General features: G+C 43.0%; 1 protein-coding gene across 8 annotated transcripts in view; it reads left to right on the forward strand.

Annotated features, from left to right (window-relative positions):
• The window catches only part of TIAM1 (TIAM Rac1 associated GEF 1), a 369,772-nt gene that overhangs the window by 283,612 nt on the left and 66,767 nt on the right, over nucleotides 1-19,393 (forward strand). For all 8 annotated transcript variants that reach the window (XM_040621045.1, XM_040621043.1, XM_040621044.1 and 5 more), the window contains 4 exons: nucleotides 1,347-1,421; nucleotides 3,895-4,065; nucleotides 10,453-10,557; nucleotides 18,211-18,292. In XM_040621045.1, the coding sequence (XP_040476979.1) occupies nucleotides 1,347-1,421; nucleotides 3,895-4,065; nucleotides 10,453-10,557; nucleotides 18,211-18,292 (433 nt within the window). The remainder of the gene's footprint in view (nucleotides 1-1,346; nucleotides 1,422-3,894; nucleotides 4,066-10,452; nucleotides 10,558-18,210; nucleotides 18,293-19,393) is intronic.

The raw sequence follows: 19,393 nt of genomic DNA on the forward strand, positions 1-19,393 counted from the left end.
TTATTTCATCCTCAAAATCACACAAGAGACTTGGTGGCTCTTGCTTAAACTCACAGGAAGGGGCCATTCAGAGTCAGAACTCCCCTCTCCGTTTGGGAGGTGGTGGTGTTTTTGTGTGCAATGGTAGGTGACTCAGACCACCACTAAAATAGATGCCAGGACTTCGCAGTTGGCAAGTTCATTTGAACTTCTTTTCTATCAAAAACCTTGGTTCACGTGGTTCTCCTTTATCGGTGCCAGGTTATGTTATAGTCCGGTTGCTGCTGACGTGGGCTACTCGAGTTAACAGAAGCCAAGAGAATGTTTTAACATATTTCAAAAATCAAAGGGTGATGCAACGTTTTATAAGCAATTCTTGTTGCTGTCTCTTAAAGTAAGGGTTTAAGAAAGCTTCTTGGTTTGCCATAAGCACACCCAACAGGAATTGACTTACTAATTCAGTACTTTGAAACGGACACAAAATTGTCTGTTTCTATCAATCTCATTTGCATCGGGAGAAAGGCTTTTTCTTTTTTTTTTTTTAATTTTTTTTTTTTTTTTAAGATTTTATTTATTTTTGTGACAGAGAGACAGCCAGCGAGAGAGGGAACACAGCAGGGGGAGTGGGAGAGGAAGAAGCAGGCTCATAGCGGAGGAGCCCGATGTGGGACTCGATCCCGGTATGCCGGGATCACGCCCTGAGTAGAAGGCAGACGCTTTAACGACTGTGCTACCCAGGCGCCCCTAGAAAGGCTTTTTCTTAATCGTCTGGGTTATCCTGACAGTACCTGATTGGTTTAGAGCCAATATAGGTAATTTCTCCTGTCTACATGTTTAGATTTTGACTACTTAGTAGAATTCATTTAATTTCAAAGAACAGACGAATTTCTGCTTTTTAAATTAAAAAAAAAAAAAAACTTTTCTGTGGTGTTGTGGAAAGTACTAGAAATGTATGCTTTCAGTTTCTACTCCACAGAGTATGAAAAGTTAATTATTGATAAATACTTGATCGTGTCTAGGAGGGAATTGCTGAAACTCTTCAGTGTGAACAAACTGGCTCATTGCTTTTGCAAGCGTATTGTCTTTAAATCTAAATGACTTACCCAGATCTAAAAGCTAACTTTTTCTTTTCTTCTAATTTTTTTTTTTGAGTTGTCAAAGATATGGGAAGTGATCCAGTTAGAGGAACATGTTTTTCATGGTCTGCCACCATGAATTATGTTCCCTATTTATGGATCTGATAGAGGAGTATCTGGAAGCTTCTGCAAGGTTTTCTAAGAGCCGTGTCCATTTTCCATCCCCCTTCCCATGCTTCCTTTGCCCTCCCGCCCAAGGTTCTTTCTAAGATGACCCTTTTGTACACGCAGGTGTTCGGTGAGGGAACTGACGCTGTAAAGAAATCTTTAGAGGGAATATTTGATGACACTGTTCCGGATGGCAAGGTAAAAATAAACACATTCCTTTTCTAAAAGTACCGCAAATGTATCAGCCTCACACAATTCAGTGGTTTCTTGGGATCCTAAAATTAAGTGGGCTGTTAAATACCGAAATGATCAGATCTTCCAAGTTATGTAACAGGTCAGTAAAAGATGGAAAAGCATTTTATGTTTAAAACTTGCTAACACTAAGAACATACTCCTGCTGACATCACATCTCAATACTTATCATTTGGGTGTGTAATTTCCCATTTACAATTTAAGACAAAATTTGGGTTCTGGGGAGCTGAGTATTTTGTCATTGCCGATCCTTTTATATCCAGTTTTCATTCCCAAGAAGTGAGTTCTTACTGCCCTCCCTCTCTGCCCACACATGCTGTTTTGTTCCCATTAATTTCAAAGAACTGTTCCGATGGTATATTCTTAAAAAAAAAAATGCATTTGCCTCCTGAAGACAAGTATTCAATTAAAGATTCACAGACTTGTTCCAACCTTGTGCTTGGATTTAAAAGGGGTTGTCAAACTGCTCTGATTGAAAGCCCATAAAGAATATTGATTTTTTTTTTCCTGGGCCACTTTTTTGAGCCTCTAAATGAATGGATATCCCGAGTTTTAAAGACCCTAGTAGTGCTACCAGCAACCTCTTTGTTCGGGGGGTTCTGATGTTGATAATGCGACCTTGGAATGATCCCCTGGTTCTTGGACTCGGAATCAATATGACAGAGAGTTCAGCCCTCGGTTGCCATGCAACCAAGCAGTGGCGGTCATCAGCAGCACAGCCCCGCGTTCTAGATGCAGCCGGGCCTCTGAAACCAGAGTGCGATGGGGAGTTCGGGCCATTGGAGGGGGAGGAGAGACGAGTGGCCACAGGCAGGCCTTTTCTCACTTTTGTACTTGGCCTACCCCTGGATTATGTCATCGTGGGTGCAGAGGCAGCTGTCCTTGGAAATACCCATCCACGGCGCTCTCTTTGAAAAACTCTCTCACTCTCTGATGAGATCTGGTATCATTAAATCACTGTACCTCCGTGCAATCCAAGCACAGTTTTCGATGTTAATGAAGCCATTTCTGAAGTTAGGTAACTCATCTTGCATACTATTATTAGTTCACTTTTAATGTTGGGATATCCTCTCCAGGCACACAGATCCTGGAACCTGCAAATGTTTTTCCTTTGGATTTCTGTGTCTCTTTTGTTTTTCCGTTTCTCGGAGACACTTCTTTATTCCACTTCTTGGCTAGAATGCCTTGATCTCAAAGAGCAGTTTAGATGCAAAACTTGGGCCGATCCAGTGCTAAGGGGCATTTATTTAACATGGTGTGTGGGGACAGTAGGAAGATTCCAATTTTAGTTAATGGGATTTAGCCAAGTTGATTGCTTTTTGCCAATCCTTCCTTGGGGTTCAGTTTATTTGCACAAGCGACATCATTCAAAGCCAGAGCTGAAATCGTTTTCTTACAAAAATATGTCCCCCATTCTAGGATTTGTTCTTTTTATGAATGGAAGTTGTTATGTTACCACCTCTCAGCCTTTGTTTGGAAATTTGTTTCTTCTTATAATTTGCTAATACCAGCCTTGTTCTTGGTAACCTATAGATATGTATTTACTGATGGGTGGCTTGGTTTTAAAACCAATAATCAAGTTTTATCAAAGCACATCTTGCCCATCAGTATTCTTTCTGCATTGCTGAAATCTGACATCATTCTTTGTTTGCTTATTTCAAAGAGATTGGGCTTCTATTTCATTGCTATGGAGTGTTTTAGCTGCTCATGCTGAGATTAACCCAGCTGCTAAATGCGTACATAAGACATGTCTTCTCCCATCCTTACAAACTTGTTGCTACTCCCTGGCCCTCAGGCAGAGTGGTGGAGAGGATGCAGTGTGGCAACAGCCTAAAAAGGCCAGAAAGCTCATGCCTCGAGGTTCTCTGAACCTCATCTGGGAAATGGAGCTGTCTCCCTCCTGGAACTGTGCTGGTCAAATGCAAGCACAGAGAAGATGCTCCCTGTAAATATGAGAGCTGGAGCGTCATCTTTTCTCTAAAAATATCCTTGGGGCCTCATTGTTGCCTTTGAAACATAGAACTCACACAGTAGATATTCTTGCTGTGGGAAATCCCTGCTCTAAATAGAGGCGGGTTGGTGGAAGAAATCAGAGCAAGAAAACTGAGCTGAGTGGGTCATCCCTTTCTTTCTTTCTTCCAAATTTCGGTGCCCACTCACTCACACACTGCCCACCCGTGGATGCTGTGGACCAGGTCTAAGAAACTGTGTCTAAGGACTCTCTCCTTCCTCCATTAAAGCTCTTCTCTCAGTAGTTTCTTCCTGACTCTGAATATTCCCCTCTCTCCTTAACCAGTGCTACCATTTCTGCTCACCAGGACCATGTTCATGGGAACAATTAATCCCTGTATACAATCTGGGGATCTAAGATAGCAAAGCCTGACTATTATTGCCTCGCTAACTTTATTTCTTACCGTAGAGGGAAAAAGAAATGGTCTTGCCCAGCGTCCACCAGCACAATCCTGACTGTGACATTTGGGTCCATGAGTATTTCACTCCGTCCTGGTTCTGTCTGCCAAATAATCAGCCAGCCCTCACAGTCGTCCGGCCCGGGGACACTGCCCGGGACACCCTGGAGCTGATCTGCAAGGTAGGAGAGTACTTGGGGTCGTTTCCTTGAGAGGAGCAGAGGGGGCTGGAGGAGTCTTCCAGGGCACACATGGAATTGAGGGGCGTGCGGGAGGGGAGGGCATTCCCAGTGTACCTCCATTTCCTCTCAGAGAAGCTTCGGATTCCTTTGTGATCGTAACGCATAATAAGCACAAGTGAATTCTCTGGCTTTGGGAGGAGGGGGGATTCTTTTTAAGTAGCTTCTTTCAATATGTGTATTTGATTGGTAATAAGTGTATCACGTGCGCATTGCAAACATTTTAGAAAATTTGGGTGAAGAACAAAGCAAGTGAAACCCACTCTTACAGGATCTAGAAGTAATGCTGGCGTCTAGAAACAGGCTGGCGTTTACCTTCCCTTCGGATTTCTGCACACACACACACACACACACACACATTCAATGGTATCTTGCGTGTGGGGTGTGTAACTTGCTTTTTGACAGCGGCTGCCACACCATGGCATCTGGGGAGGGAAAAGCTGGAAGAAATATGTTTGACCTCCATGATGGGAAACTCCCTTTTCTATAAAACACAGCATTCGCCTCTTTGTGTGTGTGTGTGTTTGACAAATGCCTGAGCTCACTTTCTCTGCTTTCACTTTAAGCTGAGAAACTTCCTAATCTTTTTCAAGGTCAACATGGTGTTATTTTTTTCGCCCCTGACGGGTAGCCAGATGAAGTCCCTTGAGTGAGGGAAGCAAAAGAAGAAAGAAAAGAGCTTTTCTCATGGGCCTGTTTTTACTTTCACACAATTGATAGCACTAACAGTTCTATTTAGTAGTCCTATCAACTGTGAGAGAGAACTGACGCCCTCCCCATTATACAGTTGGAGAAGGTGAGGCCCAGAGAGCTGTAGCTCCTGGCCTGGAGTTCACATCGCAGTTGGTTGCAAAGGAGGGACTGAACCCACATCCACCTGGCTGCTCAAAGCCTGGGTGTGTCCTCCTGCTCAGTGATCAGGAAGGATGGTACATCAGGGTCAGAAGAATCTAGAACATAGTCTTTAGACAGTGTGATGGTTTTCCCCGGGGCCACGAAAGGGGCAAGCACAGACCTTTCTGGCATAATTTTGCCCTGGAACAAGTTGGATGGAGACAATGACATTCTGAGGACCTCCTCACTCAACACAATGGTTTATAAACACTGCCTAACTTTCACTCCTTGAGCAAGTTACCTCAATGCTGTATGTAACCCTACAATCAGCAATTTTTGAATTTGTTAAAGAAAACAAATCACTAGGGCCTTTGTAAAGAAAAAAATATGGCTCTTTCTATGAGTGGGAGAAATGAAACAGTCTGGCTCAAATAAGCCTTATGTGCAAGAAATGTAGAAGGACCATTTGTTTCGGGACAAAGCTAAAAGCAGCCCCCACATAGGTGTTAAAAATAAATGATACTCTGTTACATGCTTTGAATCCTTCATGGACGTGAATTCTAGCTTTTTGAAGATAATGGTATTTCTGTTCACATTTTTCATTTTAATTACTTAACAAAATTGGCCTATTGAGGATTTCTGCATTCTTTTATTTATAGATTAGCACGATTCTTTAGAGACCCATTAATATTCTGCAGAGCTGTGGGAGTTATTCTCAGAACTGCGGCTGAAGGTGTCAAAAGTAGGACTCTGGTGCTTTTTTTTTTTTTTTAATAAGCCAAACTCTGGAGGGTCCTTCTTTGGGATGGCATTGCTTTAGTGCCTCCTGTATCCATCAGCCTAGACACAATTAGGGACGGGAGGGTAGGTCACAGTTTTGCAGTGACCATTGATTGGTGGAAAATTGAACAGTGAGTGGGGAAAATAGTGATGGGCCCAATTTTAGGTACTTTTCAAGTGGTTGCCTTGATAGAAACCCAAGGAATGAAGAATAGTATGGTCACGGCAACTAGAGACAGTCTTTGGATAGATAGTTGGACCTGTCCCCATGTAAAGTGTCTATTTCTGTCACTCGAAAGGCTTTTGATGGCATCATGAGGACACAGATCCCTTTCTCTAACCACAGAAGGTCATCCTGCCCAATTTTCCTTGGATGCTCGGCTCTTTTTCCCTGAATGTAGAAATAAAGACAAAAACAACATGGTGTGGGACAAGCTTAAGTGTCACGAGTTTAAAAATGGAAAACTTTTGTGTGCACTTTAAGAAATTGATGTTCTCTGGAAAAGCACCCATGCAGGATAAATTATATAGTGTTCCGAGAGCCAGGTGCCTTCTAAAGCTGGCTTCTTCTTTGGAAAACACTTTATTGTAATTAGCGGAGCCAGTTTTATTCTTAAGAGGGAAAGAGATAATGGGGAAACAGTGCCACATATTATTAATGATCTAATTAATGGTGAGTGGTTGTTTTTTTTTTTTTCCTCTTGGAGGAGGGACTGAAAAAAAAAGGTGATTGTCAGAATGTCTGTCTTTTATTTCTTTATTGTTATTCTCAATGTTGGTGATGGATGGTTTTTCTAATATTTAATAATCAATCTCTTTCTTCTGTCTCTTGCATTCAGCTCATTCTCTTTCCTATTCTATCTGACCCACATCATTTCCCATCAGTTTGTCATCTGCCATCCGAGCACCAGTCAAGTTCTGGTATAGTAAATGTTTCAAGATCTACATTTCATGTACAGTTCATGTTATGGATGTTACGAAAAAGATTGTTGCTAAATATAGCAGGTAAACCACAGTGGCCTATGGGTTTTTGATACAGTCTCATCACTGCAATTACCAAAATAATTGCAAAAAAATTCATTCGTCCATAACTCACTGATATAATTCACGTGTGGCCCTGGGACGAATTTTATTTCATGCCATCCCTATGTTGGCTTATGACTTTGATTATTCTAATAACCATTGGCTTTTAAAAAAAATAAAGGTCACCTTGAAGGGGAGGATAAATATTTTTGGAAATTTCACAGTAGCACGTACGTGTGTGTGTGTGTGTGCATGAATTTCTGTATGTGGTAACTGCATGCTTTTATGTTTCCCTGAGAGGTTGGACCAAAATGGAAGAGCAAACCCATGTGGATTGAAAGATCACATTATTATCTGTTATAACTGGCTCAGACTATTTACTGAAAAAAAAAAAAGCTGCATTGTGTTTTACTCTTTCATCCTTTGACGTAGATGCAAATTAAAAAAAATATGCCAGCTAAACTGATACTTGTTCTATGGTAATATTTATCTTCGGGTATTACTTGTGGCTACATGGCCTCAAAATGAATCAAATGCTGTCTAAGTAACTTAAGTGAATGCATGTTGGCAAACAGATTGGTACCGCTTAAATTTTTCCCTCGCTGAATTTCTCTTGAGTTAGGAAGCTTTCTCTTGAATGTTTTACTAGTCTACAGCAGGCCAAATATTTAGAATTGTGATGTGAAAATATTCATTGATGTTTGGAATTCTTTTTGCACAAAGATGTATTGTGAACATGGTGATTTGCTCGCCCTGCTTTGGTATTGACTTGCAGATATTTGGGGAGCATAAAATTCTTCTTGAGAGTTCTGACGGTCTGATTTAATTCATTAGTTAATTCATTAGGATTTTGCCTTTATGTTGGAGCAGCCATGACTAGTGAGGGCTTGTAATTGAGACATATTTACCAAAATGATAGACACTCTGGTATATGGATCCAATGTCCCATTTTTAGGGTAACTGTTTACTCACCCGTCTAAGAGCGCCTAGGTTACAAGTAAGACCATTAAAAATTTTGTTCGTTGCACGTGCCATTTTTATTTTTCAAAATCATCAAGACATTATTGTAACTTCACGAAGAAGACGGTGGTGGAGGGGAGGGTGGCGAGAATCAGCCTCATTATCTTTGTTGTATTTATCGCTCTTTGGTTGTCTTTGCCGTGCTCCTTTAAGTGAGGTACCTCGCCAGCTGTCGTTTGTCATTCTCTGTACATCTGTATAATTGTTTCAGCACAGTAACATTTAAGGTGTGATGAGAATCTCCAGTCTTCACCAGGACCATCTTAAGATCTCTGGTGCCTGACACTGGTCCGTCTGTCTCTCACACTAAGGGTTCAGGAACCAGAAGCTTCTTAGGTGAGGTTGCTGTTTGGGTCCAACTTCCACAAGACTGTCAGTTTCAGTGGCAGCCTCATTGGGAGTATCCGCAAAGCGTTTATTAAAGATGACAGTAAGGTTGCCAAGTAGATTTGTTCCTGTTAACCAAGACCCTGTGGAGTTTCATTTCTCTTTCCTTCCCACCTCAGCCAGAAACAGATGGTGAACCACAATTTTTTCTTCTTCTTAAAGATTTCAGTGAGGACCTAGGTAGGTGGGAAGCATTTGTAGCTTCTATCTCTAGAGGGAAACTTTTCTGATCCTATTACCCTAAATATTATTATTTTGTTGTTTGTCTCAGCAGCTCTCCCACAAGCAATAGATAGCATACTTTAAAACTTGCCTGTTTTACACTTCTCTGGATTACCCGGGCACTCTTATTATCTTAGACACCAACCATCTGGGTCTGTGAGACACTGAGCATTTGATCTCCAATACAGATGGAGCTGAAAGCCAGGTACACAGGAATGTGTTGGCTCAGTGGTGCCTGTGATCACACAGGGGGATTCAGACCATCACTTGACTCCGGAGAGGATGCAGGTTGGGGGTTCCTAAGAGTTACTGGTAGAAAACTTCTTTATCATTCTGCTGGGTGTTCAGAACGAACTCATTTGCACTCTCTGGAAATGTGCTTTTGTAATAACGCAGGATGCCTATCTTGCATGTGTATTTATGTAATAAGCAAAGCCGCCCCCGCCCCCCTTCCATTTCCTGCACACCCCTTCCCCACGGCCACACACACTCCCGAAGCTGCATTTGTGTCTTATTAATTTCTGTACCTGCCGTGCTTCTCACAGTGTCCGGCGCACTAGAGAGTTGGTTAGATGTGATTGAATGACTATTATTGGAATAATTGTTGGCATGATCTTAGTTTGGCCTTTCAAATGTTTTTTTTTTTTTAAGATTTTTTATTTATTTATTCGACAGAGATAGAGATAGCCAGCGAGAGAGGGAACACAAGCAGGGGGAGTGGGAGAGGAAGAAGCAGGCTCACAGCGGAGGAGCCTGACGTGGGGCCCGATCCCATAACGCCGGGATCACGCCCTGAGCTGAAGGCAGACGCTTAACCGCTGTGCTACCCAGGCGCCCCATGGCCTTTCAAATGTTTTTGGGGGGTGGGTAGGGTAAGCAGAAAGAGGATGAAAGCAATGCAAAATCGATTTCACTTATATTGAAATAATTCTCACCAGTGGAGCTTTTAGTGGGAAGAGATTTTATATTTATGAAAAATTTCAAACTTATGTAAGAGTAGATAATCACGTCATAAACTCCTGTGTATCTATCCCCAAGGTTCTGTGATTACCGAATTATGTTTCATCTGTTTACTAACTCCCTTTCACCCCCCCTGCTCTGGATTATTTTGGAAGCGAATTGCAGACATCATATCTGTATCTCCTAGTACTTTAGGATGAATCTCTAAAAGATACGAATGCTTTAAAAAAAAAATGACTCGATTTAAACCTTTTGTAACAATACATTTTCAGGCTGCCGTGTAACTTTCAAGGAGCATTTTCTTACTTTTTTCTCTGCATCTTCTTGAATGTAGACTCAGGATTATTTATAAAACCAAGTTGCCACTATAGCTTTTCCCCCCCACAACGTTAAATCGAGAATGACTTTCTAGAGGGGACAAATCAGTTGACCTGTTCTGGACCAAAGGAGAAGGCCTGGAAATTTCAATCCTTAACTATTTTAGAATTGTTTTCTTTGGGCAAGTCATTCAGTGTGTTTCCAAAGCTGGATCTTTGCCCGTCTACACTGCCCCCGGAGGGAGTCTCACTCGGGGTGTATATAAATAAGACTGAAATCCAAATGCCTTGTCTTCACACTGACTCGCCTGCAAATGAACTGTTAACAACTGTCCCGTGTCCCCATGTGGTTAGAAAAACAACTCTGCCAGGGCACAGCTTTCTTCTGTCACTGGGAATACTTCCTTGCCTTTCTGTGACTTTCCTTCTTTAATCTCCTTTGTATGTTTGGAATTATGTGGAAGGGCCTCTTTGAACTGATGGGTTTTGTTGCAAAACCAGTGTTAAAGAGTATGACTCAGATAAGCAGAAGTGAAGATGTGACTCAGTTATTTCCATTTAATCATTAGCTATCCATGGAATATTATTCATCTGGTCAATGAAAATGCTTTTAAAGTTTACGTGTTAGATGTAAACCTTCTAAGAGGTATAGAAACCTTACCCCCTGCGCAGTGAGAAATCTCTAGAATTCCCGGGGGATACATGGTACTATGTCAGTGGCGTGCTAATTACTCCTGTTTACTACTGAACAGACATTGTCTTTTCTTTTTCCTTTCTTTTGTCCCAGACACATCAGCTGGATCATTCTGCTCATTACCTGCGTCTGAAATTTCTAATAGAAAACAAAATGCAACACTACGTTCCGAAGCCCGAGGAGGACATTTATGAGCTGGTAATGTTTATGACTGTTATCCAAGTACATTCTGTGGGAGATTATTTTTAAATTATATGTGTGCTCGTGCTAATTGTGGCTGGTGAAGTGGAACGAATTCTAAAATAAATGAGCCTCATTCAGAGCTCTACAGTTTGTGAAGACGGCCTTACTTATCACAATGTGTCTGCCGAGCAGAAATGCCACCTTTATTTATGCAAGGAGCGAGGCCGTGCGATCGTGAAAAATTGATATCCAGAGTCGACTCTCAGAATTTTAGCTGCTATTCCTAGCTTTCCTTGCAGCTTTGGCAGTCCTTTGTTTTAAATTGGTGACTCAAAGATCAGCTAGCTGTGGTCAGAAGAAAAGGACTAGCTCCAGTGTTGAGTGACTTCTACCTGCATATTGAAATCGTTGGGTCGAATCCTGTGGGGGTGAAAAAGCCACCATGTGATTCTGTGTCCCAGTCTTTTGTAACTGTTCTTGTACCGATTCCTGGGGACACTTATGTATGTTTGAGTTTCATTATGGGACTTGGGTTCTAAACTAGAGCTGAGTTTTACATTAGCCCTACTGCTTACTCACTTTGTGGTATCAGCAAAAAATGAGGCGCTAATACAGTTGACCCTTGAACAGTGCAGGGGTTAGGGGCGTCAACTGCCTGCACTGCCAAAAATTCGAGTATAATTTTTGACTCCCCCCAAACCGAACTGCGCATAGCCTACTGTTGACTGGAAGTCTCACCGACAGCATTAACAGTCCGTTAACACGCAGTTGGTATGTTATAACGCATTATGTACCGTATTCATACAATAAAGTAAGCTGGAGAAAAGAAAATGTTATTAAGAAAGTCAAAGGAAGAGGGGCGCCTGGGTGACTCAGTTGGTTAAGTGTCTGACTTCGGTTCAGGTCATGATCTCAGGGTCCTTGGATCGAGCCCTGCATTGGGGCTCCCTGCTCAGCAGGGAGTCTGTTTGTCCCTCTCCCTCTACTGCCCCCCCCCCCGCTTGGCTTCTCTCTCTCTTTCTCTCTCAAATAAATAAATAAAACCTTAAAGAAAAAGTCATAAGGAAGAGAAAATACATTTGCAGCTCTGCAAAAAATGTATGTAAAAATGGACCCATACAGTTCAAACCCACGTTGTTCAAGAGTCAGCTGTGCGTCATTTCTAGGATTTTGCCAAGATTAGAGGTCACGGTGTACTTAATAGATGCTCAGTAAAAGTGGTCGTAGCAACAAGGCAGTGACAAGTTCCTTTTTTGTTGGCCGAGTGATACGTTTTTCAGTTCCAGGAAAGAGACATTCGGGGAGCAAGGCGCCTCTATCTTGGAACTCGTTCTTCTCTCTCTGCACTTAGTCATTCCTCTGGGGACCACCGAGCTGCTTGCCACGGATACGTGAATGATAACTTCAGACGTGGTTGCACCACAGAAAGCAGAACTGGAAACTTAAACCCTAAACCCCAGTGGTCTCCCTCTGAAAAGGAGAAGCGTGGTTTAGAATTTTGTAGGGAATTTTGTTTTCAGTCAATTTTTTTTTTTGACGTTCCCTTTATATATGCTAAAGCTCGGCGAGTTTTAAAGCACAGTTTGAGGCGTTTTAACCAGTGTATACCGTCCTGCTTCCAGGGCTACGGCCGTAACTTAGAACAGTTCCATCATCCTGAAATGTTCCCTCGTGCCCCTTCAAGTGTTGCTGATGAAATCGGAGAGGCGGCGCGTTCTCAGCGCTTTTCCGAGCCGCGCAATCAATGGAAGAAGATCAAGATGGGTCTATTTTCAACCATCGCCTAAATAATTAAGTGTTAACAGAAGAGGGAACTTTTAACGGAGAGTAGCTGATTTATTTTTTTCTCCCTCTGGCATGAGGAAGAGCCTCAACTTTGTTCTCTCTGAGCAGAGGAAAGAAAACCTTGTTCCTTATTAAAAAAGGAAAGCGTGTTGCCGATAAGACTGGAATGGCTGCTCGAACGTCCATGTATCTGCGTTGAGGGGCTCATGACTTGCATGTATTGCACCTGACCGACGTCCGTGCCTCTCATAGTCCCTCATAGTAGGTGCTTGAGACACAGGCTTTGAAATTATATCGACTCACTTGTTACTTTTGAGTCTTGGCCATTGTGTGGTTCATCTAATGTAGGAGACGGAGATGTGCCAAGCTCAGTCTGTTTGTAGCTACAGTTGCTGGACAGATGTCCTAATTATAATTTTTTAAAAGAATCTAAAATGTGAAGAGAGCTTGGTATTCTTTCTTGCTCATTGCGAAAGGTCTCCAGCTCAGAGATCCCCGAGGAAGCAAATGCCGTAGACTCATTAATTTCATTGTTTGGATTGCAAGTGAGTATTGCTTACTCACCTCTCTTTTTATTAACAGATTCTGAATTTTTTTGTTCTTTTTTTTTTTTTTAAAGATTTTATTTATTTGAGAGAGAGAGAGAGAGCACATTAAGGGGGACAGCAGAGGGAGAAGGAGAAGCAGACTCCCTGCTGAGCAGGGAGCCTGAGACCACAAGCGGCTCAATCCCAGGATCCCGGGATCACGCCCTGAGCCCAAAGCAGACGCTTAACCGATTGAGCCACCCAGGCACCCCTAAACTGTTTTGTTCTTAAGATAGTTTAGGCACGGGGTGCCTGGGTGGCTCAGTCATTAAGTGTCTGCTTTGGCTCAGGGCGTGATCCCAGGGTCCTGGGATCGAGCCCCGCATCAGGCTCCTCCGCTGGGAGCCTACTTCTTCCTCTCCCACTCCCCCTGCGTGTGTTCCCTCTCTCTCTGGCTGTCTCTCTCTCTGTCAAATAAATAAATAAAATCTTTAAAAAAAAAAAAAAAGATAGCTTGGGCAACTTGGTAAAGCCTCTAGCTCCCTTCTCAGATTAATATTTTCAGTTGCATGAAATAAAATACGTAGGATTACCTATGGCCTAATTATGTTGAAATAATTATCAAAGACATTCTTAAAATTATAGATAATATAGGTGCTTATTTATTGGCTCATTAAATAATAAGAGGTAGCGGTAGATCTGATAGGTACTGCTGTTTTGAGGTCGTGATGAGTATGAATGGCACTTGGAGATAGTAGTGGCAGCTAGAATGTGCCTGGAAAGTAATGTTTACTTGTGACAAGGTCACAGCGGCTGCTAATACTCCTGTATTTGTTGCCTACATTTACTTATGATTGGAGGTTTCAGTTGCTTCGAATGCTAAGTTTCAGTTACAGGTTAGTGCATATAAAGATGTCATATTTTTTTACCATCTAGGTTTACCCCCCCCCCCTGAATTCTGCCCAGGGGTTCCTGGTTTCCAGTCCCTGGTACAGGCCATGAAGCTGGTTCAAATGTCATTCCAAGGCAGGGGGTATTTGAACACACAGTGTTCCTGGGGGCTTTTTGAGAGTTGGCAGATTTCAGAGTGTTGACCCTTACTGAACAAGCATCAGACTGCACACGGTTAATGGGTTCCCGATGCCCACCTGCATTTTATTTTTTTATTATTTTTTAAAGATTTTATTTATTTGTCGGAGAGAAAGGGTGTGCACACAAGCAGGGGGAGCAGCAGGCAGAGGCAGAAGCAGGCTCCCCTCCGAACAAGGAGCCCGACGCGGGACTCGATCCCAAGACCCTGAGGTCATGACCCAAGCTGAAGGCAGACACTGAACTGACTGAGCCACCCAGGCGCCCCCTCCTCCATTTTATTTTTGACAGACCAGGGAAGCTCACGGATGTACGAAGTTGTTTCCTCAAAAATAACTCATTTATAGCTGACTGTCCCCATTGGTCTTCTCTGACGTCGTTTTACCCAACGCTCTTCCGTAGTAAAGCTGATAGTTATTAGCAGAAGTGTGTACTAGATTTTAAAGACTTGAGGGGTCTGGTGTGTTCACTTGGTGGCTTAGGGGATCCTCCCGCTTGTGACTGGCCGTGATTGTCAGTCATCTGCTCAACCGCTTTGCTGGTTGTGCTCTAATGTAAGTGGCACCTGTTTGGCTACTTTTTTACATTGGGTTCTTAGGCCTGGTTGATGGAATGATAATGAATGAGAAGCACCGGCTTTTCAAAACCCATATTAAATGTGTTTTTGTTAAAGTGACGGGGGGGGGAATAAAGAGTTTGCAGAAACACTGATTAATCGATTTCCTTATCCAGCACATAGTTCCTTGGCACCTATGTGTGCCTGTAACAACTGGAGCCGTTCCAGGCACTGGGACACGCAATCCAAAAAATCCCTCCTCTTAGGGGCGTCTGGCTGGCTCAGCCCGTAAGGCACGTGATTCCTGATCTTGGGGTCGTGAGTTCAAGTCCCACATTGGGCATAGAGCCTACTTAAAAAAAAAAAAAAGATGGAAAAATCTCCGTTCCTTGTGGAACCTATATTCAATTTTGTGGAGACAGATATAAAAATACATAAATTTCTTGCATCAAAACATGTAAATGCACAATATTTCGGAGGATGTTAAGAACTTGGAGAGAAAAGGTTAGGCCAAGGGGATAGAGAGACAGGGCATCCAGAAGCTGGGGGTGCCGCTCCTTTAGCTGTGTTTGGGTTGATGTGTGAACAGGAAGTGAAGTGAGAGAAGGAGTCGTAGAGGTATTTTGGAGGAACGTGTTCTAGGCTGAGGGAACAGAGCTGGGTGATGCCCTGTCAGGGGGCAGGTGACAGGCGTGGAGGTGGTTTGCTTGTGTGTGAGGAGGGCAGTGGGCAGGGTAAGTGAGGGCAGGGAGGGAGAGTTGAGGCTGCAGGAGAGGTGGGGGGAGGGGAGCAGGATGGGCCATCTAGGGCCTACGTGAGAGGGGAGGGAGGAAGGACATTAGTGGCCTTCTGTTTTTAGTAGGCTCCCTGTGGCTGATGTGTGGCCAGTGGACTGGAGGGCATAAGAGAAGGAGCTGAGAGCAGGGAGGGGGCTGGGGCGGTGGGGGATGCTGGCTTGGACCAGGGCACCCAAAGGAGATGTGGTAAGAAACGATTGTGATTTCACGATAACTCGAATACCTGGTAATCAAGTTTTTTCTTAAATCCGATGACCTTTTAATCTGATGTTTGAAAAGAGGGAAAGCATGCAACATCATTGATTTAATAAAACTAAGGGAATGCGTGTGACACTTCGCTGTTAAAGATGTTTGTATAAGACTACAAAATTTCAGCATTTCTATTTTCAGATATTGATTGTTGTTGCACTGAAAGTATATTTTAAAGTGCAGACCCTTCTTGAGATTTTTATGTATTTAATTAGTGCTTTTTACTAAACACGGTATTAGTCTATCCCAAGAAAGGACTGCGGCCGAGGGGCTTACCTAGATTACTCTAAGGTATTGTCTGAGGCTGGTCAAAGACACGACGGCTTTTACACCAATCCAAAGAAAAGTAGGAAAAGTAGGAGGCAATATTGTGAAAGAATAGAAAGATTATTCACAAAGCTGTGTTCCCACTGGATCTGTGGAAACCACTTGGAACTTTCCGGAGGTGATCGGAACAAACAGTGGTATGCTGCCACCTAGAGTAAGAATTTGGCTCTCAAGGAAATTTTTAAAAAGCGTGATGTGATGAGCACTGGGTATTAACACGCAACTGATGAATTATTGAACACTACATCTGAAACTAACGATGTACTGTATGTGGGCTAATTGAATTTAAATTTAAAAAAGTAAAAAACTAAGGTTCAAAGTAAGTCGAAGTGAACACAATTCATGGCATTTTACTGAGCATTCCGTGGTGTTCTAAAACGTGGCATAGGGGCGCCTGGGTGGCTCAGTTGTTAAGTGTCTGCCTGCAGCCCAGGGCCTGATCCCGGCGTTCTGGGATCGAGCCCCGCATCGGGCTCCCTCCTCCGCTGGGAGCCTGCTTCTTCCTCTCCCACTCCCCCTGCTTGTGTTCCCCTCTCTGGCTGGCTGTCTCTCTCTCTGTCAAATAAATAAATAAAATTAAAAAAAAAAAAATAAAACGTGGCATAAAACATTAGTGTATTTGGTATTTATAACTTTGGTGACCATATTTTCTGAATTAAAGATCAGTTTTATAATTGATTTCTTCTGATTTGTAGAGTGTATTTGTATGAACATTTTTCTGAAGTATGAAAAGGAAAAAAAAACCGACATGAAATGACAGCCCTAATACATTGCATCTGTCGGAAGTTGCATTGAGTGAGAGTGTTCTCGAGGACCCGGGCTGTGTGGTCAGTGGTCCCAGGCCTCTGCTCCCCTTGGCTTTCTATTACAGCAGCCTCTTTTCCAGTCTCCTGAGTCCCAAGCATCGGGTGCACCTCTCCCACCTGTCCGCTGCCCTAAGAAAGGGAAGAGAAGGAAACTACCATTCTTTTCTACTTGCCTGAATTATGTTATTTCCAGAGGAATGACTGTGTGGTCAGAGATAGGAGCAAGTTTAGATAACCACCAAGACTTCCCTTTTGTGCTGAAGGACAGCCTTCTCTTATTGATCTTGGCACAAATAGATTTTCATTTCAAATTTTAAGTTCTGTAGGAGCTTTGACACCTGTATTTGTTTTGGAATATTTATCATAATTTTTGGAAATGGCCTTTGACTCGCTTACCTAAGAAGTAAGGTTTGGTACCTCCAAGTGAAAATGAATTAAACGAAATTGAAATAAATTTTCTGGTATGTGAACTATAGCTTTCTGTCACCTTTTTTTCTCCCCAGGCTTTCTTGGGTTTCTAGAGAACTGATTAATTTACGTGCTTTAGTTTTCTAGCTAACTTGGTATAATCCAGTGGCTAAGAGAGAATACCCTCCATTTCTATAATTTGCTGTCCATTTCAGTGCTTTAACTTGCTGCCACCTGTTTGTGCTACTGTGAACCTTTCGGGTAAAAATGGTGTGTCAACAGAAGAGAATGGAAGCACAGATATTTCTCCTATTTCTAGGAATCCCTTGTCAAGATCTTTATAGCCTCTTCCTGATTTTAATAATCTTGTTTCCCAGTACCAGAGATTTTTTTTCTTTTCTTTTTTTTTTTTTTGGTGTGAGGCAGAGGGAGAGGAAGAGAGAATCTTTTTTTTTTTTAACATATATTTTTTTAAAGATTTTATTTATTTATTCGACAGAGAAAGAGAGACAGCCAGCGAGAGAGGGAACACAAGCAGGGGGAGTGGGAGAGGAAGAAGCAGGCTCCCAGCAGAGCATGGAGCCCGATGTTGGGCTCGATCCCAGGACCCCGGGATCACACCCTGAGCCGAAGGCAGGCCCTCAACAACTGAGCCACCCAGGCTCCCCGAAGAGAGAGAATCTTAAGCTGGCTCCACGCCCCGTGCAGAGCTGGATGGGGCTGAGCGGGGGTTCCATCTCACAACCCTGAGATCGTGACCTGAGCCGACATCAAGGGTCGGATGCTTAACCGACTAAGCCACCCAGGCGGCCTGAGTACTGGAGATTTTCAATTACTTTAGCAAATTTATTTTTCAGGTCTGTGAGAGACACTGGGTTGGAAAAGACATACAGAGTAGTGTTGAGGGATTATTTAGAAACTGGAACCGTAGCTAAGTTTCGGAATACGAGTTTTACATTTCTGTTGTGATTCTTCATGGGTTCGGCTCAATAAAAAGACTGGGATGCGATGAGACTTTACTTTAAAGTAACAGCTGCGAAAAAATAGATTTACGAAACAATGTCTATTCCTAATAAGTTATTTGTAATGAAATCCTCATCAGAATCCTTTTTGTCACTTTTCAGCTGTACAAAGAAATTGAAATCTGTCCAAAAGTCACCCAGAACATCCAGATTGAAAAGTCAGATACAGCCAGTGATAATTACGGTAGGTTTATTTTTCTTTGATCTTTGGTGTTTTTCAAGTTAAAGCAATTCCTGTGTAAACACGCACTTACTTACAATTCAGTAAAATGCCTTGGGGGCCCATTTAAAACAGACAGCACATCTGGCTTCTGTGCTGTGCGGAGCAGCTGAACTCAGGAAAAAGAGATGTTTACTGTGGGTACGATGAAGACTTCAGCCTAAATTTCGTGATCTTAATCAGGCGGGTTCAACTGTCGTCAAAAGGAAATGCCTGGATCGGGAATGGATTACTTTATCTTGTGATATGCCCTTTGTAATGAAGAAATGATCTTTTCACACCTCTCTCCCTCAGATATACTCGTTATTCTCCCTTCCTCCCACAAATAATGTTAAAAGAACTCATTTTGGTGTTGTGTGGGGGTGGGGATCCCCAAGACCACCCCAAGATTTGGTGATTCACTACGAGGACCCACGGACTCAGCATATAGTCCTGCTCATGACCATGACTTATTACAGGGAAACTGTACAAAGCAACATCAATAAAGGGGAAAGGCACATGGGGGGAAGTCTGAGGAAACCCGGTACAAGCTTCCAGGAGTCCTCCCCCACTCACGCAGGGCGGCCTTAATTCCCCCAGCAACAAGCGGACAGTGCATGGGAGCTCTTGTCCCACGGGGAAGCTTGTTGGAGACTCCGTGCCCCGTCGGTCACACAGACACCCTCTGCCTAGCGTATACCAAAGGTTCGGACTCCCAGGCGGGAAACAGGTGTTCAGCATAAACCATATTATTTGTACACATTCGAGGCCCAGTGAGCCTCGTGAGGGTGTTGGGAATCCACCCGAAGTTCAAGTTCCCAGATGCCAGCCAGGGACCAAACTTATAAGCGGGCCTTTCAGAGACTGGCAGGCAGGGTTGCCATGCTAACGCTTTTCCACACGGTTGCCCGTGTTCTGGCATAGTTGAATAAATCAGCCCTTCCATATGTCTAAGACTACTTAGCATCACGCCTAGGATTTGAATAGCAGCGGAGTTGGTGCTGGAGTCGAAGACGTGGGGAAATCCATCCTGTGAGATCAGTCAGGCGTGGCGGGGTTGGCTGAGGTAGCTGCAAACAGGGAAAT

Source organism: Ursus maritimus, unplaced genomic scaffold (genome assembly GCF_017311325.1).
Source record: "Ursus maritimus isolate PB19 unplaced genomic scaffold, ASM1731132v1 scaffold_4, whole genome shotgun sequence".
In the NCBI taxonomy this organism is placed as follows: domain Eukaryota; kingdom Metazoa; phylum Chordata; class Mammalia; order Carnivora; family Ursidae; genus Ursus; species Ursus maritimus.